The sequence below is a fragment of the Coenobita brevimanus genome, chromosome 57, assembly GCF_032717465.1.
Source record: "Coenobita brevimanus isolate Jiangsu-jjx chromosome 57, ASM3271746v2, whole genome shotgun sequence".
Taxonomy (NCBI): domain Eukaryota; kingdom Metazoa; phylum Arthropoda; class Malacostraca; order Decapoda; family Coenobitidae; genus Coenobita; species Coenobita brevimanus.
Window position 1 is genome coordinate 20222681 of NC_137010.1, and position 27051 is coordinate 20249731.

Sequence of the window (27051 nt, forward strand, 5' to 3'; positions counted from 1 at the left end):
ATAAACTACAGAAAAAAATCATAAGCATTTATTGGTGAACTGATGATTTGGGAAGAAGTGTTCTGCATTAGAGTTATCACGAGTTCACAACTCTCTTGGTTTTGTGTATATGCCGTCACTCCACCCATCACTTGCGACTCAGCTGTTTTGCAAATAATACAGTAAATACTTAGGGATTTAAGTACAGTAATTTCGTCAAATAAAAAGAAATGGTTCATTTCTATTAGCGAAGAGTTTATTTTTTCTGCCAATGCAAATGCATTCTAAGATTATGTCATCTTAGAATGCATTTGCATTGTCATCAAATGTGTTCTAAGTTGCCATCTTCAAATGCATTTGCAATGGCATCAAATGCATTTTAAAATGATATAATCTTAGAATGCATCTGCATTGGCATTGGCATTGGCATCAAACATGTTCCAAAATTGTCATTTTAGAATGCATCTGCATTGTCATCAAATGCCTTCTAAGATGATGTCATCTTAAATCATATTTGCATTGGCATCAAATTTGTTTTAAGATTGTCGTCTTAGAACCCATTTTCAGTCATCAAATGTGTTCCAAGATGATGCTGTCTTAGAACGTATTTGCATTGTCATCAGATGTTTTAAGTTGATGTCATATTAGAACACATTTGCATTGTCACTGTCATCAAATGTGTTCTAAGATGATGTCAACTTAGAACACCTTTGCACTGGCAGAGAAGAAAAACTAGCTGATAGAAATTAAGCATTTATTTTAGGCTGTTTGACAAAATTACTGTGCTTGCAATTTCTTTGTATTTACTGTATTATCTGCAAAACAGCTGAGTGGTTAGTGAGGGATGGTGACGCCGGTCAAGTGAGGAATAAATGGTTAGACTTAGGCCACGGCACCTGTACACAACTGTGAGCAAGGGAGTTGTAATAACTGTACTGTAGAACACTTCTTTCCACATCGTCTGTTCACCAATAAATGCTTAAGATTTATTTAGTTAATTTTTCTGTTTGATGAATAAAATACTGTAATGAATAAGCAACGTTGGGTCTGGTTAGTACTTGGATGGGTGACCGCCTGGGAACACCAGATGCTGTTGGCATAACGTTCTCCCTACGTGTCAAGTGGGGTTGGTGGAGGAGTAGTGCCCCTCCCTGTAAAACAATTAACTCTAAGCCTTGGCCATCCCGTTTGGGATACATGGCGTCTGGCAATGAATGAATGAATGAAATAATATTTAAAACAGACTTACCATGTGCACTTCACACTGCCGCAAGACATTGCAACCAAGTGTGTTGCGTCAGTTGGGTGTGTTTTAGGTTACTTCAGTAGAAAAATGTTAGTGTGGCCTTGGATATGAGTGGTATTGTATAAACTGCAATGATATGGTCTATGTATGAGTATATACAGTAATATCATATACCTGAGAAAAATCGGTAACCGGGAAGGTAAATTCCCCAAGCTTCTCGGTTAACAGGGATTGCACTGTATGTTGTATGGTTAACTTATTCAGTGTAATGACACATTTGTTCAGTAATTTGATTCAGAGTTTACAGTATTTTTTTTTTCATTACCAAATTGTTTTATTAGGGGAGAGAGACATGTACAGTAGTAGCTAAAGAGATCTCCAGTAGTCTCTCTTTACATAATCAATATCAAGATGTTTCTGTTTATGTATACAATTACACCTCACAATAATGGACTATTTGGGGCCCAAGCCATTCCGAAAAAACAAAATTCCGACATAAGCTACATATGGATTTCCCCCTGATAACCCAGACTTTTCCTGATAAATCAGACATTAGTCCAGATCGCACCAACTTCTCTTTTTAATTAGCATTGTTGCTTCATTACTTGTTATCCAACTCATATCCAGCAGTCTACATCCTCAAGATCCTGATGCACTCCAATGCCCATCCAATGCCTATCATCAGGGTCACGACAACCAATGTCCATCCAAAGCCCATCATCAAGGTCACCACAATCATCCAATGCCTATCATCAAGGTCACCACAGCCATCCAATACCCATCATCAAGGTCACCACAACCATCCAGTGCCATCCAACGCCCATCATCAAGGTGACAACCACCCAATGCCCATCGAACACCCATCATCAAGGTCACCACAACCACCCAATGCCCATCATCGAGGTCACAACAACCACCCAGTACCCATCCAATGCCCATCATCAAGGTCACAACAACCACCCAGTGCCCATCCAATGCCCATCATCAAGGTCACAACAATATACCTAAACATCTTCATCCTCAACCATCTCGCTGCCCAAGCTGGACTGAGGTCAGGCAGTCCGGACTGCTTTTGGCTTTATTGGACTTTTCCTGATGTACAGTACTGTATAAGAATTTAGTCAGGTCGGCTCCTTGAATCCGATAAAAGTGATTTCCGGTATACTGTATTGAAGTCTGTTCTATCGAGGTTTTACTGTACAGTATATACCATATTTTCTTGCTAGTACCAATTTTTTTTTTTTTCTCATAACCTGTCCACCGTGTCTAACATGGTTTCGTTTTGCATTCAGAGAAGCTTAAAAAAAAAAAAAAAAAAAAAATCATGACTGCATATATTCACTATATCATCCAGTACAGGTCAGTCATGAACATCATATCATTCTGTTTCCACAGCGATAAATGGAATGAGTAGGATTCTGAAGTAGAGATAAATTAGAAAAAGGGGCAAGCTTCATTAATTTTTGTTTTGCTCGTTGCCTGTATAGTGACTGGTTGTTAAAGGCATCTTCTTTCCTTCTAGTGCAAGACTGAGTACAAGATCCCAGGCCTGTATGTGATTGACAGCATTGTAAGACAGAGCCGCCACCAGTTTGGAATTGAGAAGGATGTTTTTGCACCAAGGTTCTCCAAGAACATACTTGTTACCTTTTTCTATCTCTTCAAGTGTCCACAGGAGGATAAGGTGGGTATGGCTGTTTTGACCACTGTATGTCAGTTTACTAACCATATTTATTTAGATATGTAGACACAGGATGTACAGTGTCCTAGAAAAGTATTGCAGCTGCTGTATTAGCATGCTGCCTTGGAACATTGGATGAAGTTTCTAACACATCTAGTAAGTATTTATTGGTACACCTGTCTCACTACCAGATATAACCACGTGTAGAATAGACTATATATATACATACAATGATCCCTTGGTTATAGGGTTGTTCTTTATCACTGTTAGGTGAAAATCTGCACTCGTACCATTATTGCTCACCTTCGCTGGTTTGTGCCAACAATGCTGGTACAGAATCTCTGGTTTCTGATGGTTTGGGGGATTCTGAGATTAGGCTCTGCTTTAGGAGTTAATTCCAGGTGGTGAAGACCTCTAATCCTCTACTTCCTTTTCTCAGAGCCCCTTACTTCAGGCCCATCTCAGGTCTCAATATGGTACATGTTTCTTCCGTATTGTGCCCATTCTCTCATTTTCTGTTAACCTAACCACCCCTATGCGTGTCTCTGATACTTACTATAGCAGTCTGTCTGTATTTAACCCCTCCATGGCTATGGGTCCATAATTTTATGTGGACCCCAGGCCAACGCCAGGGCCAATTTCTGAAGTCTCGAAAATTGATTTTTTTTTTTTTTTTTTTTTTTTTTTTTTTTTTTGGTATGTTGAGGAGAAAGTTCAGACACACCTAACAGTGTAAATCCCAGCTTCCTCAACCCATTCTGTGGCTTGCAATGGAGCACGAAAGTTGCAGAAATATCAGCATCCGATATTTGCCGCCGAGAGGTGCTGCCGCACTGCAACGTCGCATGTATTATCTTTTTTTTTTTTTTTTTTTTTTATTACCTCCCAAAACAATGTGAATGGTGCTGAAATGTTGCGCATATATTAGATATAATGATATTGAATGATTTCAGTACATACTGTAATATGTTAGGATTGGCCCGAAAAAAAAAATATGAATACAGTAATCACTCCAATATCCGGATCAATAGAGCCATCAGTAGGTTCGGATATTGGTTTTGTCCGGATATTGGGCCCCAGCTTATGGACTTGTACTTACGGACCCTAACACAGAGAAACACCTATACAACTCCCTCCGGACATGCATAGCACCTATTTAACACCCAAATCACACCAATAAGGCACATAAATGACTGAAATAAATGCAATAGACACATAAAATGTGGGTTTAGAAGTATGTTCATACATTAATAAACATTCTGGTACTTATGGACTCTAACCGAACCTAACCTAACCGAACCTAACCGAACTCTGAAAAACACATTCCTACTGCACATGCATGAGGTAAGTTTAGTATGGAAAGAAGTACAGTATGACACTTTCTGGTAAGTATAGTATGGGAAAAAATACAATATGAAACATTCTGGTAAATATAGTATGGAAAATAGTACAACATGAAACATTTTGGCTACTTACAGCAAGTCCCTGGCCACCTCGATGAATAACCGCCTCCTCTCGGACTCTGACAGTAAGAACAATTTCCTGAAGCACTTGCACTACACTCTTCCTGAAGTCTTGCACTGAACTTAGTCACTAACACACAGAAGTCCGTTCTTTTCACAGTGTTCACTTTAGTCCAAATAATGTTCCATTAAATTTAAGTGTTGCACATTAACTTTTCCCAAGCCATGGCGAAGAGCGTAGGTCTTGTCGCGGTGAGAGACAGGCGGGAAGTGGGGAGGATGCAGCGGCGCTCTATCGGACGTCGGAGGAATGATGAACCAAAACAATGCTCTCACGCGGCGCGCGCGGCAAGTTCAAATTACGGACGGCAAAAAATCGATTTTTTTTCCAATTTTTTTGGATTTTCGGACCATTTTGGGAATGTTTGATCCCAGGACGATAAGGTTCGGTTAGTGGGGATGTTCGGTTATTGGGCGTCCGGATATTAGAGGGATTACTGTATTTTTTTACCTTTTTGATATATGTTTATGGTAGCATCAAGTTATTTTTTACGTTATCGTTGTGCCCATGCTTGGGAAAGGGTTAAATTTTCAGGCCTAAATGAGAAAATTGCCTGTCCCCCAAGGGTAGGCTCTCCCATGGGAGATGAAAGTGGAGGGTCAGATCCGATTAGCAACAGGAAGTCGAGTCGTAACTTGCCGCTCCCACACCACGTGCATGGCCAAAAATAGAATCATAATGCAGTTTCAAATCTATGTATAAGTCTAATTATTACGAATACAGAGACAAAACAAAAATAAATTCGTATACAGACGATGGAAAACGTATTTTTTCTGTAATAACATGTTTACCTTTCTCTATCATTTTACCTTGTTATTTTTGCAATATATGTTGCTGCCTGTCTGTTGTGAGTGTGGGAAAGTACAGTATGATATTTTCTGCCTGGGTAAGGAAAAAAGGTACAGCTTGATGTTTCTCAACACTTTACACTGTCAGAATTACAAGACGACCTACCATTCGCACCTTGCACGAGCTGATTAGCAGGAAGGGAAGGAAGTTCTTTTCACTCACAAAAGCATCATGTGAACACAGAAAACTACTGTATCCTGTTATGCTTGTAAAAGGCAAAGAATATGTAAAATGATTCAGAACAGTGCAACAAACCTGAGCAAATAGGTAAAGATACCAAACAAAAATGAATTTTTCTGTTTTTGTATCTTTTTTGGTTTATGCCTTTGTTTATTTATAATCGTAAACAGGGTGGTTGTGTGTGTTTTGCAAGGGAGGAAAAAGATGATATTTTCTGTCTGGGTTGAGATAATGGGTGTAACTATATGTGTTTAGGCATGGCCACTAGCAGCAGGTGGCGAACTGTCAGTGACATGAAGTGTGAGAGCGTGAAGGTCAGTCTTATGAACAGGTGGTTGTGTGTGTTTTGCAAGAGAGGACAAAGATGATATTTTCTTCCTCGGTTGAGACATTGGGTGTAGTTGTGCTTGTTTAGGCATGGCCAGGAACGAAAAAAACGAAAATCACTCATCTCAGCAGCAGGCTCTGAACTGCTTGGTATGGTGTATGGGAGTGTAGTGTAGGTCAGTCTGAAGACATTCAGAACGTTCGTTTACATCCCAAAAGTTTTTGCAGGTTTTTTTAGGCCGCGCTCAAATGACGCCTGCGGCCATTTATCGGCTAAACTTTTTTATGGTTATGATTTTTGGTCATTCGTGTAATATGCAATTTGCGCACTGTGATCATGTGTACTGTGCGAACGACCTACATAAACAACAGCGACTAAGGGAAGGGAAGATAGTAGACTCAAAATGTGTCAGATATATAAACAACATGATCAAGTTAATGTACTCAAATGCAGAGCTGGGCACCTCTGCAATCACTTCCACAATCCGCAATTTCTGCAACAGCAGATCACATGATTTCAGTTGCGGAATTGTGATTGCAGCAAACTTGTCTGAAACTCGTGGCGTAAGTACTTCCGCAGTCGTAATCCTGTTCGCAATCTCCCACATGGCAGTCTCTGTTGGTTAGTACAGGCTACAGCATGACTCAAGAAATATCAAGCTTGAACAGGATTCCCGACCAGTGGTGGTGGTGGGCAAGGCGTTGCTGCGTCAGTTAGCAGTAGGGATGGGCGATACAGGAGAAGTTATTTGATACGATACGATATACTATAAGCCAGCATGGCAGTAAATTTTGTGGCACACATAGCAAATCATGCACAGTTGTTCCACGGTTTGACAGGTGATGATCTTAAGAGCTAATTTAATGGTGATCACTGATTTTTTTTTTTTTTTTTTTTTTTTTTTTTTAATGGTCTTACTGAGTTATTATCTGCAAGAGTAAGCACATTTCTTTGAATTTTCTATTGTAAGTTCTGTGGACAGCATTCTGCTGCTGGTCGGATTGATTTTCCTGAGTGGCACAAAGGCTATTTATTTTTCTTGTAATATTATTTTTGTAATAAAGGATATGATTATATTATTATGATATTAATATTGTGAAATTTTCATGGTATGCCCTAACTCTGATACAAAATAAAAAGTGATGGATATACTGTACACCTGAGTATACATCATTACCTTACAAAATTACGATTCTGAGGAAGATACTTGTAATGGGTAAATTTTCAGTAAATACACCAAGGTATCGGCGACATTTTAAAAATATATTGTAAATGTCATAGATTTTAAATGCAATAATTCACTACATTACCAATTGATTTACCCCCTATTTGTGCACTTTGTACTGAAAATTGTAAAACTGGATTGCGGTTGCAGTATTGAGGTAGCGGCACATTCCAAGTTTATTGCGGAATTGCAGTAGTGGAAGGTAAGGGTCAGAGGTTGTGGAATTGCGATTGTACAGTTGAATTTTATATTACGGTGCCCATCTCTGCTCGGCTGTAGATGGAATGGTATCCAAATGATTAGAAATAAAAGACTGTACTGAAGAAATGGAGCCTCATATTATTTGTCCGACTGAAACAAAATTAATTATAAGGATATCAAATGGCACCCTGAGCTTTGAGGATTACAATATATAGAGAAGAAGTAGAAATTTGAAAAAAAGGAGGAGGAATTCTGGTATTAACAAAGAAAAATCTACAGGTCCAAGAGATAGAACTAGGTATACCCTCACAAGTAGAAGTGATTGCATTAGAAATTAACACATCTGAAGGGAAAATAATTGTGGCAGACTTATACGTGCCACCCAAAACAAACACTTTGGAGAGAGGTGAATGTGAGGACCTGGCAGAAAGTACAATTCAGGGTTTAAGAGCTGTACTACTTAGAATGGAAGAGAAATCTGAAAGAATTATATTAACTGGATAATACAGTACAAAATAAATCGGAATACTGTAGATGTAAGAAGCTATGAAAGCTGTTGGAAGCAAAAGCTCCTGGATCTTGTACGGGAGTTTTTCCTAACACAACATGGAAGATTCCTGAAAAAGAAGACTAGATGATCCATTATTATAAGATGTTATGTTTACCAGGCAAGATATTGATATTGACTGCATAATGTATCACCCTCCATTCGGCAAAAGCGACCATGCAGTATTTAAGTGCAGCTTCGGGATTGCATTCGGTTTAGTTAGGATTAATGAAAGTTACAAAAAGAACCTAAACTACAAAAAAGGCAACTACCATGACCTAAATAGGTACTTCATAGAAGAAGGTTGGGAAAAGGAGCTTAGAGGACAAGATATAAATGTTATATATATAGAAAACTCCATGAATTTTATGAAACAGGAGTCCAAAATTATATCCCTCAACACAAAGAAACAGAAATAAGGATAAAGTAGTGCTTTAACATAGAATGTAAAAGATCAAAAGGGAAAAGAGACTTGCTGTGGAATAGATACAGAAGACACAATAATGAGAGGGCATATAACAACTGCAGCATAAACAGGCAGGAAATGATTACACAAGGATAAGGAGAGACGCTCAAAGGCAGTTTGAGGAAGACATTATGAGCAAAAGCTGTGATCAGCCAAAGCTGTTTTACAGCTACATCTGGAGCAAAAGCAAAGGTAAAATTCAGGCCATCATGGGTGAGGGGAAAACCTATATCCAAGAAAAGATAATATGCGAAGTTCTTAACAAAGATTTCCAATCAGTTTTTACAGAAGAAACTAATTTTGAAAGAGCTGATAAGGAACATGCATGCCCACATGTATTACCAGATATACAATATCAGAACAAGAGGTACAGGAAGAGTTGAGTAAATTAGACAAAGGAAAAGCAAATGGTCCTGACAAAGTTTTAGGTTGGGTGCTACATGAATATGAGAAATGCAGACCAGTATATTTAATATTCAAGGAATCCTTAAGTCAAGGTAAACTACCTGAAATTTGGAAGAAAGCAAACATTGTTCCTCTATTTAAGAAAGGAAATAGACAAAATCCACTCATGCCGATCAGTATTCATGACCAGTGTTGTAAGCAAGGTACTAGAAAAGCTAATAAGAAAACTTTGGGTAAGTCATCTGAAGAAATACAGTATTATAACGGAAAGAGAGTTCAGTTTTAGAAAAGGAAAATCGTGTGTTACAAATCTATTAAGCAACTATGATAGAGTAGCAGAAACACTACAGAAAAGAGAAGGACTGGTGGACATTATCTACAGTATTTTGATTTTAAGAAAGCATTTGACCAAGTACTGCACCAAAGACTTATATGGAAACTGTACCATCAAGGACGAAACCAAGGTAATCTGTACTGTTGGAGGCAGGATTTTTTCAGAAAAAGGGAAATGAGAACAGTAATAAGGGTAATTACTCATCGTGGAGGGAAGTGACTAGCAGAGTTCCACAGGACTCGGTGCTGGCACTAATTATGTTTTTAGTATATATAAATGATATAGGCAGCAACAGTGGAAATGGAAGCTATCTAAATATGTTTGCTGTTGATGCAAAAATGCAAAGGAGAATTACAAACAGACTTCTGCAGAGAGCTACAAGAAAAATAAGCTTCATGAATGGAGCAATAGATGGCAAATGGAATTCAGTGTGGACAGATGCCATGTAATTAAGTTTGGTAAAAGTGAAAACAGACCAGATTGGGATTATAAGCTTGAAAGTTCATCCCTACACATATCAGAAAAGGAGAAGGACCTGGGAGTGATTATAACAGACTATCTCCTCCGGCTGACCACATAAATGACAAGGCTCGGAACATGCATACACTGCATGCTAATGTGAGAATAACATTCGCATATATAAATGAAGACATGCTGAGAAAGGTAATGACATTCTTCATTAGAGCATCCCTGGAATATGCATGTGTAGTCTGGAATCCCCATCTCAAAAAACATAGATAAGATTGAAAAAGTACAAAGGGCCACTACAAGATGGGTGCCAAGCTTGAAGTATCTAAGCTATGAAGAAAGACTAGAAAAACTGAACCTACCAACATTACAAGAGAGAAGGAAAAGAGGAGACATGATTATGCTATGTAAATGCATGTCAGGGAAAGATAAAATAGACATCAGTGAGTATATAATATATGGGGAGGCATGAGCAAGAGGACACTGCAAAAATTGTATAAAAAGAGAGGTGACAAAGACATACGGAAATTCAGTTTCCCGAATTGAGCAGTTGATCAGTGGAATACACTACCAAATGAAATGGTGTGTGCCAAAACTATTCATAAATTTAAGGATGTGTATAATAGAAATGATTTATTACATAAGATAGTATTGGCTTGACTCATTCCTGTATTGATACAATTAGGTAAGAACACACACACACACACACACACACACACACACACACACACACACACACACACACACACACACACATATTCTAGTGGGCTGACATTTTTCCAGGTGATGGGAGTGGAGAACAGTTATATTACCAGGGATGGCCCAACCGGGAGTGGGGGGTGGGGGGGTCACCATCCCCCAATGTGTGTTCTGAGTTAGTCAAAAAATTACTGAGTTGGTCAAAAATGGAGAGTGGAGACTTTTTTTTTTACATATACAGTAAGACCTCACTATAATGGACTAATTGGGGCCCAAACCATTCCAAAAAATGCGAAATTCCGATAAAAGCTACATCTGGACTTCCCCCTGCTAATCCAGACTTTTTCCGATATATCAGACATTAGTCCAGATCGCATGAACGGTTTTTAAACTGTATTGACTACCATTGCGGTACTGTACTGTGTTATAACTTCACTACATTAATCAGATGGTATAATATATATAATAATACTGTACTGTACACTGATAAACATGTCTTTTATTTACCTTATTGTGGTGAACATAGCTGAAATGGTCAGGCAGTCCGGACTCCGTCTGGCTTTATCGGACTTTTTCCGATGTATCGGAATTTGGTCCGGTAGCTCCTTGAGTCCGATAAAAATGAATTCTGGTCTATTGAAGTCCATTATATCGAGGTTTTACTGTATACTGTATATATATATATATATATATATATATATATACACGTGTCAAGTGGGGTTGGTGGAGGATTAGTGCCCCTCCCTGTAAAACAGTTAACTCTGAGCCCTTGGCCACCCCGTTTGGGATACATGGCGTCTGGCAATGAATGAATGAATGATATATATATACCTATATATATATTTATATTATATATTTTTAGAGGACAAAATACAAAATACTCAAGTTTTCTTCCTGTCAGGGGAATAATCTAAGCCAAAATCAAGTACCATATGGTAATTAATCAAGGTGACAGGACCTGGACCCCCTTCACCCATGGAACGGTGGCAAGGAGGGGGGGAAGAGTCATAAATTCGGTTTGTTTATATCTATATAGTTGGTCAAACCGTAATGCCAAATGGATCAAGTTGGTTCAAAATTGTCCTTACCCCCCCCAATCATACTTCTTGGGCCATCCCTATATATTACATTGAATTTCTACCACATAATTATTGCATATTATGCATCCAGAATTATATGTTAGTTTTCCAGAGAGTATGTCACTGAAAGCACGTCCATAAGCACTCAAGCCCGCCTGATGAAAGTGATTGACCAAAGGATGAGGTTAGCTTATTTTGCTGCTGGCACAATCACCTTGTTTAGCAGGCTAGTGTACGTGAACTGAGGATGTGTTTGGTGCATGGGCCGCGCGGTAATGAGTGTGGCCGTATAGGGGAGCAGCAGGCAGGAGAAGAAAGTGGACTGAAACACTTGTTGTGTGTGGCAGGAATATTGCTTGCCTAATCTGACCTATTTAAAATAGAAAAAAAAAAAAGATAATGAGTCCTTTATTTAGGGTCTCATTTTAACCCCTAGGATATGCAATGCAGTTGACCGTACTGACGTGAAAATCTGTATATGGAGCCGATTTTTCTACTCTTACAGAAGTAAAAAGTGTTATGCCCAAGGTTTAGAGCTTGAATTTACACACCTTGTGCCACAAACCAGAGCTTTTTAGATGAGCTGGTTCATGAGCTATAGCCCGTCAAAGTTGAAAAAAGTTACCCTTCCAGGCATTGCGACTCCCATTTTCTATGCTGTCCCACTCCATTCCTCCCTCATTCCTCCCATCCCTCCTTCCCGCCTATTCAGCACTTAGTTCTGATTGGTTGGAAGGGATATACGTCACTATGGGGGTGGAGCATGTTTTTCCCTGAGCTCCACAATCGATCATATTCGGTATCTTGCGTAATCCTGAAAAAGTATCGACCGATCCTGTTAGCGCTTTAGGGGTTAAACTGATAATTTTAAATTGACATACAGTATTAAATCAGCATCCTACTTTATCAGGTCTGCACATTCCATCCCCTTCATAAACTTCTTTTATTCTAGTTCCACGGATATCTCCCTTACTGTTGACAAATATTCCATCATATATCTTTCCTCTTATGCTGAGAAGAGTAATACCTTTGTGATTGCCACATGCTTCTCTTTCCCCTTTGTGAGAACTGTTATACCTGAATTCCAGTCTTCCGGAACTCTACCTTCCTCTCAGGCTAGCTGCACATCTTCCATCTCTATGAAGTTATTATTTCTCCACCATATTACGGCATTTTGCCGCACACTTCATCAGTTCCACGTGCCTTCCCTATTTTGACTCCCTTCAGTGCCTAGCACACTCCTGTATTCGTGATCTCTGCCTACCTTCTTTCTTCTCTTCTCCTAGCCACTCCCTGACCATGTATTTTTGCACTGTGTTCGGTCTTATATTCAACAGCTCCTTAAAATGTCCTCTCCACCTGATCACTTTCCATTTTCCACCAGCTATTTGTGAAGGCATGTATTAGTTATTGGTATCTTGTTGAGCAGAGCAAGGTGATACGTGTGCTGAACTTGTGGCAGAAGAACCAGGTGTTTGCTGAGGAGGTGATCCAGCCACTGTTTGACCTGGCTGATCCCAACCACCCCATCCAGAAGGAGGTCAGCAATCAGATTGCTCAGAAGGCGAGTAAGGCAAAGGCCCAGGATGTAGTACAGCAGGGTACCCCCGGGGGTCCTGTGGGTGGCGGAGGAGGGGGAGGCGCCGGTGGTGGTGGTGGTGGTGGTGGCGGTGGCGGTGGAGGTGGTGGAGGAGGTGCTGGTGTGAGGCATGATGTCCGGCCCCCTGAGGTTCCCATGAATAACACTGCACCTGGCATGCCACCGCAGCAGCAGGTCAGGGGAGAAAACAGTTTGTATTTATTAACTTATACAGGAGTAGTATTTCATTTCTGTAGCTTGCATTTAATATTAGAAAGCTTTGTCTGGCTTGTCTAGTTAACAAAGGATTGATATTATAGGAGTGTCATACTTTAGTATTGCATTCTGGCAGATGCCAGATAATTTTATTTAAATCAGGAAAATCTTGACAAAAGGTTAATATTTTGTTACAAGCACTGCATGTACTACGGTATATTGTATAGTACTTCTCTTTAAATTTATCATACAAAGGTGCTGACTAATTAATCAGCCTTTTGAGTTGATGAATGGTTTGTTAAATTCTATGGTCTCATCTTTTAGAATTGTGTCATCACTAAATTGCCAACAAGTGAACATTGTTTTCATGCTGTTAGAGAACTGGTCGAGTTTGTACATATTTTTAAAAATTACAAGTGGTAAGAGATGTGTTGGTAAGGTTTTTCCAGTAAGATAGTTAATGAAGAAGGAATGTAAGGTACAATATTGATCCTCCCTAGGAACCCATAAACAGGAGATAGCCTTGTCAAACACCTCCAGGCAACCATATCCTTATACACATTTCACTATCTCAGTTGCCACTCTTTTGCTTACTGTACTGTGTGTGTGTATATATATATATATATATATATATATATATATATATATATATATATATATATATATATGTGGTAGGTGGGGGCACTTACCATCCACTCACTCGATGTAGTGCTGCTCTCGGGTGTCTGCCCTTTCTTCTCCATCCCTCATTCCTTCCTTTGTCTTATGTCTTTCTTTCCTTCATTCTTTCCTTGTCCTTCTGCCTATGGGTGACTTTACACTCCTTCTTCTGTCTTTCTTTCCTTCATTCTTTCCTCTTCCTTCAGCCTGTGGGTGACTCTACACTGAGTGACAAGCCAAATGGTTTCCTATGCACCAGGAAAGCATTTACTATGCTGGGTGATAACCATATAACCAGATTTTGGTGCCTGGTGGTTTTTAGTGGGTAATTATTTTGCTCTCCAATCAGATTGAGCCAGTGAAGGTTTATATCCAGGGGGTGTTTGGGGTTGATTGCTCATGTAATGCCACTCAGGGATGAGTGAGGCTGGTCACTCTCATCTTAAATGTCGGGACCAACTGCCTAGCCCCGGGCTCCTACGCTCCTCATGGGGCACTGTAGGATTGGATGATGGATGGATGGATAGACTTTAAGTGTTTTAGTCATAGGTGGGGTGAACATTGTCATTTTGGGGTGCAGTTTACTAAGTTTAATTTTTTCCAGACTTAATTTTTGTGGTTTTCAGAGTTTGTTTTTGGATTTAGGTGAGTTATAAACTGCTTTTAGGCTTAGTTTAGCTTGTTTTCAGGCTATTTGGCTGTTTATGTGAGCTGGAAACTTGGTCTTGGACTCATTGGGTGGGTTTAGGACTTGGTTTGGGGGGGTGGGGAATCCTAAGGCTCAAAAATGCATCCCTGAACTCGTTTTCGTTTTGTTTTTAAAGACTCCAACATGCTTGCATGTGTCGGCCTTGGTCACCTAATGGCGGCTCTCCACGCTGCACGATCCACTGCAGCCTCCCTGTTCAGTCCCTTAACCCTAAGGTCACACTTAATGACCTCGTCCCATGTCTTTCTCGGTCTACCCCTCATAACCCCACCCCCAATATTAACACTTCTCACCTTCCTCACTCAATTATCACTCCCCATCCTCTCCACATGTCCAAACCACCTCAAATCAACCCCGATGTACGATACCCCACCGAATGATGATTTTTTTTTTTTCTTAATGTATCTCATCGTCAAAGCTTGAGATACATGTATAGGCATATATAATTTACTTATTTTGGCAGAGTGTGCCAGTGACAAGTGTGTCGAGCCAGGTGATGAACGCTGCAGTGACCAACCTGGACCCCGGACTGATCCAACAGATCCAGCAGATATTGATGAGCAAGCCTCAGGCCCCAGACGATGGTGGTGCTGCAGCCGGCATGGCTGCTGCTGCCGCTGCGGCTGCTGCTGCTGGTATGGTTGCTCCCAGTGTGCCCGAAGAGGTCAAGAATCAGGGCATTCCAGGCCTCACTAATACTGGTAGGTTTTCTACCACATTTGTATTTTTTTTTTTAGTTTGGTTTACAGGCATACCTCATTCAGCATCACTGCAGGAGTGGTTATTAAATATATACAGTGCGGTTAAGAAAATCCAGATACCAAATATCCCTAAATACCAGATATCAGTAAGATTTTTCAAGTACATTTATTTAAGATAGAAATTTTTGTTGCTTCAGAGAATCATGTTTTTATTTTCTGCAGTTAACACCATGCTTACAAAGCAATGTGGTTGTTATAATGATACACTGTTTAACTAACTGAGCTGGTTTGGGGGCGAGCGTGACTTATTCTTTAGAAAAGCTCATGGAAAAGTCACTTGCCAAAGCTAGCCCAAAAACTTGGCTAAAGAACAAGTCACACACATCCCCAAGCTAGCTCTCAAACTATGTCACATACGTGGGTGATCTCATCATTCTTTGTTCTGCCAGTTTGGACAGAATATTGCCCTTTTTCAATGTAAAACTTGTACATTTAAACTCCGAAAATATCATCAGAGAAGGTTAGTAGGGGTGATAATTACTGCAGTACTGTTATAAGAAAATAAAGTACTAAATATCAGAGACAAGGTGAAAATTCTAAAGAAGTTGGACAGAGGTGTTGCAGCAAGCAAGCTGCAAGATGAGTATGGGATTGGAACTATGATTGTGTATGACTTGAAGAATCAGTTTGAAAGATAATATTGAAATTTTATGCTGCAAGTGAAAATACTGAAATTATGACAAACAGGATAAAATTAAGTGAACCTAAATCTGTTAACGTTGATCAAGTGCTGCATGAATGCTGTAAACAAATAAGAGTAAAATAATTGCTATTTCAGACCATTCATTGATTGAGAAAGCCAAGGAATTTCACAGACAGCTTGACATAACTTCACTCAGTCCTGTGAATATTCCATTGGCTGACTGAACAGATTTGACCCCTAAAGATCGTTGTCTGATGGTCATTAGTTTCGAGTCCTGTCACGTAAAGTCCCAGTACAGGTAACTCGCACGGAACACGATCTCATGGAACGCGCTCGCAATTATACACGGTAAGGGCTGGGATACATATAAGACAAAGTAAGATTAAAAAACCATTATGAAAACTACAAATTAACACAGGAGAGGCCTTTGAAAGATCAAATCCTCGAACGTCACCGCAGCGCGCGGTTTGTTTTGATTACGTGACGATGTAGGCGGGAAATTATTCAGTGAGTGAGACATTCCCGAGTACAGTAGCACAGTATTTGTAAGTTAAATATTTACAGTACTGTACTGTTCTGGTAAGTTTATGTGCAACTTAAAGTACTATTAAATAACGTTAAAGCAAGAAATAAAGTCTTATAACCAGTTTACCTGATAGGCGTCAGAATATTGCCTTTTTTATTTGGTCGTTTTTTCCACAGTACTGTACAGTATTTGTAAGTTAAATATTTACTGTTCTCGTATGTACTGTACTTGTAAGCACTTAAATTAAGTTAAATCATTAAATAAAGCCTTGTAACCAGTTAACCCGAATTATATGATTACCCATGATCGGCGTCGGAATATTGCCTCTTTTGTTTGTTCGTTAAACTCTTACTGTACTGCTTTTCTACAGTACTGTATTTGTAAGTTAAATATTTACTGTTCTGGTATGTACTTATAAGCAATTAAAGCATTAAATAAGGCCTTGTAACCAGTTAACCTGATTTATATGATTAGCCATGATCGGCGTCGGAATATTGCCTTTTTTGTTTGTTCGTTAAAGACTTATAATAAGAGAAAAATACATTTTTGTCTTGGTATCTTTACCTATTTGCTCAGGTTTGCTGTAATGGTTTGGATCATTTGATGCAGTGCAACTTGTAGAAAACTATGAAAACTTTCGGGAACTGAACGAAAATCTGGGACATGAGACTGACCTTGACTTCACCCTCTCATGTATCATCTGTCAGTTCACCACCTGCTATCGTGATGAGTGGATGTACGATTTTTTCGCTCGTGGCCATGCCTAACCACACATAGTTACACCCATTATCTCGACCCAGACAGAAAATACAATCTTTTTCCTCCCTTGCAAAACACAAACAACCATCCTGTTTACGAGACAGCAATATATATTGCGAAAATAACAAGGTAAAATGATAAAGATGAACGTAAAATGATAGAGAAAGATGAACATGTTATGACGGAAGAAGTACGTTTTCCCCGTCTGTGAACGTATTTATTTCTGCTTTGTATCTGTATTCGTAATAATTAGACTTAATGTTAGTTCTGAAACTGCATTACGATTCTATTTTTAGCCATTCTCGTGGTGTGGGAGCTGGAAGTTGTGACAACTTATTGCTAATCGGACTGACCCTCCACTTTATTCTCCCGTGGCAGAGTCTAGCCTTGGAGGACGTGCAGTTTTCTCATTTAGGACTGAAAATTCAACTCTTTCGCTCCCTTTTCCAAGCTTGGGCACAACGATAACGTAAAAAATAACTCGAAACTACCATAAACATATATCAAAAAGGTGAAAATGTATTCATAACATTTTTTTTTTTCCAGCCATTCCTAACAGATTATGTACTGAAATCATTCGATATCACAGTACAGTAATCCCGCATTTTTTGCGGATTTTTTGTCTACGGTTTTGCCCTCTCGCGGATTTTCTTAGCATTAATAAGTTCAACTAAAATATCCTTGAATATACAGAAAAAAAAAAAAAAATTGAAATTCCCGCAACTTCCAATTGTAGCGCGGTAAACTCACGCCACCCTCTGTCCCTTTCCCGCGGCCCCTCTGCCAGTGTTACCATATCTAGCATAATTTTATTCTTTTAGCATAATTTTGATAAAATTTTCGAGTCTGGAATATTTTTTAGCATATTAGAAGTTTTAGCATCATTCTAGTATAATTTAGAATGGAATGGAATATTTTTGGAATAATTTTATAAAAGCTACAAATCAGAGAGAGAGAGAGAGAGAGAGAGAGAGAGAGAAAGAGACGAATAAGGTAAGAAGATGTAAGGTTTGAATAGTTGGTTACTTTCAGCTTGGGCTTGGTTGGGTTGGATTAGGTTGGGTTGGATTAGGTTGGGTTGGATTAGGTTAGGTTAGGTTTTAGGTTAGGTTAGGTTTTAGGTTTGGTTCGGTTTGGTTCGGTTAGGTTTGGTTAGGATAAGTTTGAGCTTTGTATTTTACCCATGAAACCTAGGTTTTTCCGATGGATTTTGGTATGATTCATTCGATTTTCAGCTTCATTTCAGTCGGAAATGACCATTTTCTGTGTTTCCCCCGCTCCCTATAACCCCCGATTCCCCAAAGCTCCCCCATTGTTGCAGGGGGATGGGGGGGGGATATCTCAAAATCTGGTTATTTCCGACGGAAATGATGCTCAAAATCGAATGAATCACATCAAAATCCATCAGAAAAACGTAAGTTTCGTGGGAAAAAGCAGTATGGGCAGAAAACCGATATTTACCCTCTTACTGTATGTAGGTTCATTTTAATATTTTCATAGTAAACAGTACATAATTAATATGTAGCATGAATATGTATAGAATTTTATTATTTAGCTTCAAGTTAGCATAATTCATTTTTTACTTGGAACAAATTTGCTCAATCTAGCATAATTTTTTCACTGCCCTAGCATAATTTCGTTGTTTGGATATGGCAACACTGCTCTCTGCCCCACATTCTTCAGTCAACGCCTGACTGCCTCACGTGTTTGGTGTTCTTGTAACTGCACTATGATTCGAGCCTCTTGCCTCCCACTTGCTTTCCACATGGCCCCAGGACGTAAGCCAGCCTCACCAAAGGCTAATAATACAATTAGTTAACACTCCAAAGTGACAAAACGATCAAGAAAAGTTATGACAGCAGAGAAAATTGTGTTATTGGACAAGCTAAGAAGCGACCGTGGGAGTGTTTGCTATCACCAGTTAATGCATCTTTTCATTTTGTACTGTTTTGTGAATAAATGTGTAGATAATTGTGTATTACAGTACGGTGTTTACGTTTTTCCTTCACAATGGAGTATGTGCTTTCAATCTTGTAAGAAGGTATTTCGGGATGAGTATGGAGGTTTCGGGACAATTCGCAGTCACAACAAACACAAGATAATTCGCCTTCATTAATGAAGATAGCTATGGGTGACGCTAGAATATAATTCAAAGGCGACTACAGCGAGGAAGAAACAAGTTAATTATTGACTAAAGGTGCAACTAATAAATAATATCCAGAACCTACGCTACTGAACATAGACTTTGCTGGATCCCGGATCCCCCTGAAATATAGTTATTAAAGTATTGATTAATTAATAATAAGTATATTTATAAAAGTATTGATTAGTATATTTATAAAATGGCAGGGAATCGTCCAGGGTGCAAATTGTTCTGAAGGGGAATCGTCCATGTTTTGACGGGGAATTGTCTGACGGCGAATTGTCTCGCAATCAGTATGGACATGGACTGTGTGATGGGCAGCATGGTGGACACAAGTGCAAGATTCAATTAATAGAGTATTCGCGGATTTAAATTTTCGCGGGGGTTACAAGAATGTAACTACCGCGAAACATGCGGGATTACTGTACTGCATTTCTAAGTTAAATATGTACTGTTCTGGTATGTACTTGTAAGTTAAAGCACTGGTACCAGTTAACCTGATTTATATGATTACCTATGATCGGCGTCGGAATGTTTCCTTGTGTTTATGTACAGTATTTGTGTGTTGAAGTTTTGCTCTGGAGTACTGTATTTATGAGTTATAACATTAAATAAACCTTCTAACCACTTAAAGTGCTTTCTAGTGATTACCAGTGACAGATAACAGCAAAACAACACATTTGGGGGGTCTAGGGAGCAAAATACGGAGTAGTTTAAATATACGCGATTTCGCACCTAACACGGCACGGTAGGAACGAAACCCACATGTTCCGTGCGAGTTACCTGTACTGAGGATCGTAGACAGACAGAATAATATAAATATTTATCTTGCATGATTTTTTTAAATTTTAATTATCATTATTATTTTTTTTTTTACTTTCATGCTCATTCTTTCAACTTATTGCATGCCTAGGGACATAACTATATTGCTTTTAGTGATTTCTGCAAGGTTATTTGGCAAAAATAATTTATTTTCCAAAATTTTACTATTTTCATTCTTATGCGAGGGGTGACTTTATTTTATCTTTGATGGTTGATAATGCGGTAACCATTAGACATATGAGAGTGACATACATTTTTATGTGTGTAAATTCAAGCTCCTGAAATTGATAAGACCCAAATTAACCTTGGTGAAAGTTGAAAATTCAGACCCAAAATATGTCTAGGGAGATAGTCAGGGTGGGAGATTTATGGTGTTCAGGGTTTAAACAGCATCATAGAATAAAGTGTATGAAGGCTTGTGGTGGAAAAAATATCTGCAGCTGGGGATGCCGCCAAAAAATTTGTACAGTAATCCCTTGAGGACCCTGACACCCAACTCCTGTTGGGCTCAGGTTCTTGGACACCAAAAATGGCCAAAAAACATAAAAATGTCCCCCCACATCCCCCCCCTCCCCGAAAAAGGTGATATGTGTTCATCTCTACTTTAAATTTGCTGCATGGTGACGAACAGCTGCATTTTCACGTGTAGTAGAGCGCCTCCTTGCATCCTCCCCTCCCCAGTTCCTGCCTAACTACCATCGTGACTAGACGCTTCCTGCCATGGCTGCCCCATGTGCTCGTTTTTGTGAACAAACAGTGAATAAACTGCAATACCTCGCCACTAGACCACATGGAAATTTACAGTGTTGTGCAGCATTAAGAAATTAGAATTCGGAGTGCAAAAGATTAAGTGCAGAGTGCAAATTGGCATGTTGCAACTGGCATGGCGCAAGTAAGAACAGAATGTGCATTGTTAAACAGTTATAATTCACAGTGCAAAAGATTAAGTGCAGCACAACACTGGATTACTGTACTTGCTTCAAGAGCATTTTCACCACTGTCAGAGCCTTAAGGCCCCGTCACACGATCCGTGGGCAAGTGTCGTGATTCAGTATGAGAGCGGAGAATGCGGGGAAAATGATCATGTAGACGTGCAGGACTGAAGCACCATCCTTGCTCGAGCAGGTTAGTCAACGACACAAAACTCCAGCTGAACCACGCTCTTCGGCACAATACTCGGCCACCACACTTGTCCACTGATCGTGTGACGGGGCCTTTAGAGGAGGCAGGTTAATCTTTGTAATGGCCACGAATGTGTTGTAAGTACAGTAATCCCGCATATTTCGCGGTAGTTACGTTCTTGTAACCCCCGCGAAAAGTCAATTCCGCGAATACTCTATTAACAATTGAATCTTACACTTGTGTCCACCATGCTGCCCATCACACAGTCCATGTCCATACTGATTGCGAGACAATTCGCCGTCAGACAATTCTCTGTCAAAACATGGACGATTCCCCTTCAGAACAATTCGCACCCTGGACGATTCCCCGCCATTCTATAAATATACTAATCAATACTTTCATCAATATACTTATTATTAATTAATCAATACTTTAATAACTATATTTCAGGGGGATCCAGCAAAGTCTATGTTCAGTAGCGTAGGTTCTGGATATTATTTATTAGTTGCACCTTTAGTCAATAATTAACTTGTTTCTTCCTCGCTGTAGTTGCCTTTGAATTATATTCTAGCGTCACCCATAGCTATCTTCTTTAATGAAGGCGAATTGTTTTTTGTTTGTTGTAACTGCGAATTGTCCCGAAACCTCCATACTCATCCCGAAATACCTTCTTACAAAATTGAAAGCACATACTCCATTATGAAGGAAAAACGTAAACACCATACTGTAATACACAATTATCTACACATTTATTCACAAAACAGTACAAAATAAAAAGATGCATTAACTGGTGATAGCAAACACTCGCACGTTCGTTTCTTAGCTTGTCCAGTAACACAATTTTCTCTGCTAAGGTCATAACTTTTCTTGATCGTTTTGTCACTTTGGAGTTCTTGCTAATTGTATTATTAGCCTTTGGTGAGGCTGGCTTACGTCCTGGGGCCATGTGGAAAGCAAGTGGGAGGCAAGAGGCTCATATCATAGTGTGGTTACAAGCACACCAGCCACTTAGGGCAGTCAGGCGTGGACTGAGGAATCCGGGGCAGAGAGCAGTGTTGCCATATCCAAACAACGAAATTATGCTAGGGCAATGAAAAAATTATGCTAGATTGAGCAGATTTGTTCCAAGTAAAAAATGAATTATGCTAACTTGAAGCTAAATGATAAAATTCTATACATATTCGTGCAACATATTAATTATGTATTGTTTACTATGAAAATATTAAAATGAACCTACATACAGTAAGAGGATAGATATCGGTATCTGCCCATACTGCTTTTTCCCACGAAACTTATGTTTTTCTGATGGATTTTGATGTGATTCATTCGATTTTGAGCATCATTTCCGTCGGAAATAACCAGATTTTGAGATATGACCCCCCCCCATCCCCCTGAAATAATGGGGGATCTTTGGGGAATCGGGGGTTATAGGGAGGGGGGGGAAACACAGAAAATGGTCATTTCCGACTGAAATGAAGCTGAAAATCGAATGAATCATACCAAAATCCATCGGAAAAACCTAGGTTTCATGGGTAAAGTACAAAGCTCAAACTTATCCTAACCTAACCGAACCTAACCTAAAACCTAACCTAAAACCTAACATAACCTAACCTAACCTAATCCAACCTAACCTAACCTAATCCAACCCAACCAAGCCCAAACTGAAAGTAACCAACTATTCAAACATCTTACCTTATTCGTCTCTCTCTCTCTCTCTTTCTCTCTCTCTCTCTCTCTCTGTCTCTCTCTCTCTCTCTCCTCTCTCTCTCTCTCTCTTTCTCTCTCTCTCTCTCTCTCTCTCTGATTTGTAGCTTTTATAAAATTATTCCAAAAATATTCCATTCCATTCTAAATTATGCTAGAATGATTCTAAAACTTCTAATATGCTAAAAAATATTCCAGACTCGAAAATTTGATCAAAATTATGCTAAAAGAATAAAATTATGCTAGATATGGTAACACTGGCAGAGGGGCCACGGGAAAGGGACAGAGGGTGGCGTGAGTTTACCACGCTACAATTGGAAGCTGCGGGAATTTCAAATTTTTTGTTTTCTGTATATTCAAGGATATTTTTGTTGAACTTATTAATGCTAAGAAAATCTGCGAGAGGGCAAAACCGTAGACAAAAAATCCACAAAAAATGCGGGATTACTGTACTGTACTCTCTACGCTGCTAAATATTTTCCATACTCACTTCTAATTCCTCATTCTCTGGTTCCTTTTCATTTTTGTCATGCTTTCTGTCCCTTATTTGTGTGAATAGGGTCTTAAATAGGCACAGTGCATGTCTGTTAGGGAGTTATTTGGGTGGTTTTCAAGGTTAGGTTGGGTTAGGGTCCATAAGTTCCTGTCCAGGGGGCATTTTCCTGAGTCCCGAACATAACTTTGGCTCTGTTTCATCGGATCTTGGAGTGATTACTGCACGTGAATTTGCAATTTGCAAAATTAGTGACCATTGAAATTTCAGCCTTGAGTTGCTGAGTGAAGAATAACACTTCAGCCTTCAACATATTGGCATATCAATGCGAAAAATATATTAAGATCTGAAACCTTAAAATTACAAAACACAAATCTCGGCCTTTTTTTTTTTTTTTTTTTTTTTTTTTTTTTAATGCGAGGAAGAAGGAACCAAAGGCCATGAGCCCACAGTAACAGTTCCCTCCAAGAGAAAAACAAAATACAATAGAGAGCCAAATTCAAGATACGTTCATTTTGAGATGCCTGGACACACTGCGTTTGAAAGACTGGAGATCATAGGAAGCAGGAAATACAGACAGAGGGAGACAGTTCCAGAGCTGACCTGGTGCATAAATGAAAGACTGGGAGTAACGGTTAACTCTTGCATTAGAGAGTTGGAGAGAAAAGGGATGAGAGTTTGCTGCTAGACGGGTGCTACGCGCCCGTCGTAGAGGTGGAGGAATGCAAGCAGACAGTTCAGAGGAGCAGTGACCATTAAAGTAGCGATAGAAAAGAGATAAAGATGCAACAGTGCGGCGAAGAGACAGAGGTTGAAGGGAGTCAGTAAGAGGAAGAGAGTTAATAAGACGACAAGCCTTTGACTCCACCCTATTGAGAAGAGCTGTATGTGGGGAGCCTCCCCACACATGAGAGTTGTACTCCACACAGGGGCGGATAAAACCCCTGTATAGAGTCAACAATTGTGCAAGAGTAAAGAAAGAGCGGAGTCGGCTTAGCACACCCAATCTCTTGGAAGCAGATTTTACAAGAGATGTAATATGATCTTTCCAAGATAAGTCCCGAGTAAATGAAACCCCAAGCATGTTCAAGGATGATGCAGGATTAAGCTGAATATTATTAAACATTAGTGGGTATATATACCTGTGGAAGATTTTGTCGGGTTGATAGGTGTAAGAACTGAGTCTTAGATGCATTAAAAACAACCATATTATTTTTACCCCAGTCAGAGATACGAGCCAAGTCAGACATTATGTGTGCCATAGCCTCATCCCTTGTTTGTTGAAGTAACTGTTGAGATGGGCGTTGCGGGAACTGAATGGAAAGGTGAAGGGTGGAGTCATCAGCGTATGAGTGGATAGGGTTAGATGTACAGCTTAGAAGATCATTGATGAATAAAAGGAAGAGAGTTGGTGATAGGACAGAGCCCTGAGGAACACCACTGTTAATAGATCTAGGAGAAGAACGATGGCCATCTACAACAGCGGCTATAGAACGACCAGAAAGGAAGCTAGCGATGAAGGCACAGATAGGATAGAAACTGTAGGAGGACAGTTTGGAAATTAAAGATTTATGCCAGACTCGATTGAAAGCCTTTGAGATGTCAAGTGCAATGGCAAAGCTTTCGCCAAAGTCTCGAAAGGAGGATGACCAGGAGTCTGAAAGGTAGGTGAGAAGATCGCCAGTGGAGCGTCCCTGACGGAACCCGTACTGACGATCGGAAAGAAGGTTGTGATAGGGAAGATGCCTTAAAATTTTTCTATTGAGAATTGACTCGAAAACTTTTGAAATACAGGACGTTAAAGCAATTGGACGATAGTTGGAGGGTTGGGAGTTGTCACCCTTCTTTGGGACTGGCTGAATGAGAGCAAACTTCCAGCAAGAAGGAAAGGTACAAGTTGACAGACAAAGGCGAAAGAGTTTGCCTAGGCAGGGTGTAAGCACAGAAGCACAGTTCTTGAGAACAACAGGAGGGACCCCATCAGGCCCATATGCCTTGTTAGTACTGAGGCCAGTGATGGCAGAAAGTACATCAACTGAAGAAATTTTAATGTCAGCCATGTGGAAGTCAGAGGGGGGAAGTGATGGAGGAACAGCACCGGAATCGTCTAAGGTGGAATTGGAGGAGAAAGTCTGTGCGAAGAGATCTGCTTTATCAGTAGAAGAAATAGCTACAGAACCATCAGAGTAGAAAAGAGGAGGGAAGGATGATGAGGTAAAGTTGTTAGAAAGATTTTTGGCAAGGTGCCAGAAGGAGCGGGAAGAATTCGAGTTGGAGAGTTGAGAGCATTTAGTATGGATGAAATTATTTTTAGTAGAGCGAAGAACAGACTTAGCACGATTCCGGGCAGAAACGTAAAGATGATGTGATTCAGGGGTGGGTTGGCTCCGGTACCTTTTGTAGGCCCTCTCCTTGATGCGGACAGCATTAGAACAAGCATGATTAAACCAAGGCTTTCTTGCGTTAGTCAAAGGATATGAGAAAGGAATGTATGCTTCCATGCCCGAGAGAATAACCTCCGTAATGCGCAAGGCACACTCAGATGGCTCCCGGGCATGGAAGCAATAATCATTCCAGGGAAAATCGAAGAAGTACTGCCTGAGGGCCTCCCAGTCCGCGGCTCCAAAATGCCACAGACGACGTTTCCCTGGAGGGTTCACAGGCCGTACCGGAGTGATAGGACAGGTTAAGGTAATAAGGTTGTGATCAGAGGAGCCCAACGGAGGGAAAAGATTAACAGAGTAAGCAGAAAGATTAGTTGTGAGGAAGAGGTCAAGTATGTTGGAGCTCTCTCCAAGGCGGTCAGGGATACGGGTAGGGTGCTGTACAAGCTGCTCTAGGTCATTAAGGATAGAAAAGATGTAAGCTTGTTCACCAGGTGGATCAGTGAAAGGAGAGGAGAGCCAAAGGTGGTGGTGAACATTGAAATCTCCTATAATGGAGATTTCAGAGAAAGGAGAAATGGATAGAATGTGTTCCATCGTAGAAGTAAGATAGTCAAAGAATTTTTGATAGTCAGTAGAATTAGGAGATAAGTAAACAGCACAGATATATTTAGTCAGAGAATGACAGGAAAGCCGAAGCCAGAGTGTAGAGAATTTGGAAGAATCAAGTTCAGGAACACGAGAGCAGGATAAGTTGTTGCGTATATATACACAACAGCCACCTTTGGCTTTGAAATGAGTATAGAGAAAGAAGGAGGATACAGAAAAGGGTCTGCTGTCAGTTGCCTCAGACAGCTGAGTCTCAGTTAGAAAAAGAAGGTGAGGTTTAGAGAAGGAGAGGTGGTGCTCAACAGAGCGAAAGTTAGAGGAAAGGCCACTAATGTTGCAGAAATGAAGAAGAAGAGAGTCAGACAGTGGTTCCAGGCATCTAGAGTCGTCACCGGGAGAGGGGCAGAAGGTGGGGCCATTTATGTTCCCCCCCCCCCCCGGGACTCCGAGGCTATGTTATTCGATGCCATTTTTTTCTTTTTAAATTTTGAAAAGGAAGTGTGGTGTGTACTGTGCATGTAGTTTGGTGCTGATAGTTAGAGAAACTTGTACTGGAGAGCATGCTGGCCTACTCTTTGTGTTACTGAGACACTAAAAGAGTTCAGCAAAGGGGGATGGTCGGGACCTAGTCCCGAGGGCTGATGAAACGGGAGCTCCAGCTCTCCCTATCATCAGCTTTCCATCCACCTTGGGCGCACTGCCCTGCCTGA

At 40.0% G+C, this 27051-nt stretch overlaps 1 protein-coding gene across 1 annotated transcript in view; it reads left to right on the forward strand.

Annotated features, from left to right (window-relative positions):
* LOC145402114 (uncharacterized) overlaps window positions 1-27051 on the forward strand; it is a 189379-nt gene that overhangs the window by 16263 nt on the left and 146065 nt on the right. The window contains exons 3-6 of the mRNA XM_080274232.1: window positions 2748-2909; window positions 12641-12851; window positions 12894-12985; window positions 14839-15076. Coding sequence (XP_080130358.1) covers window positions 2748-2909; window positions 12641-12851; window positions 12894-12985; window positions 14839-15076 — 703 coding nt within the window. The remainder of the gene's footprint in view (window positions 1-2747; window positions 2910-12640; window positions 12852-12893; window positions 12986-14838; window positions 15077-27051) is intronic.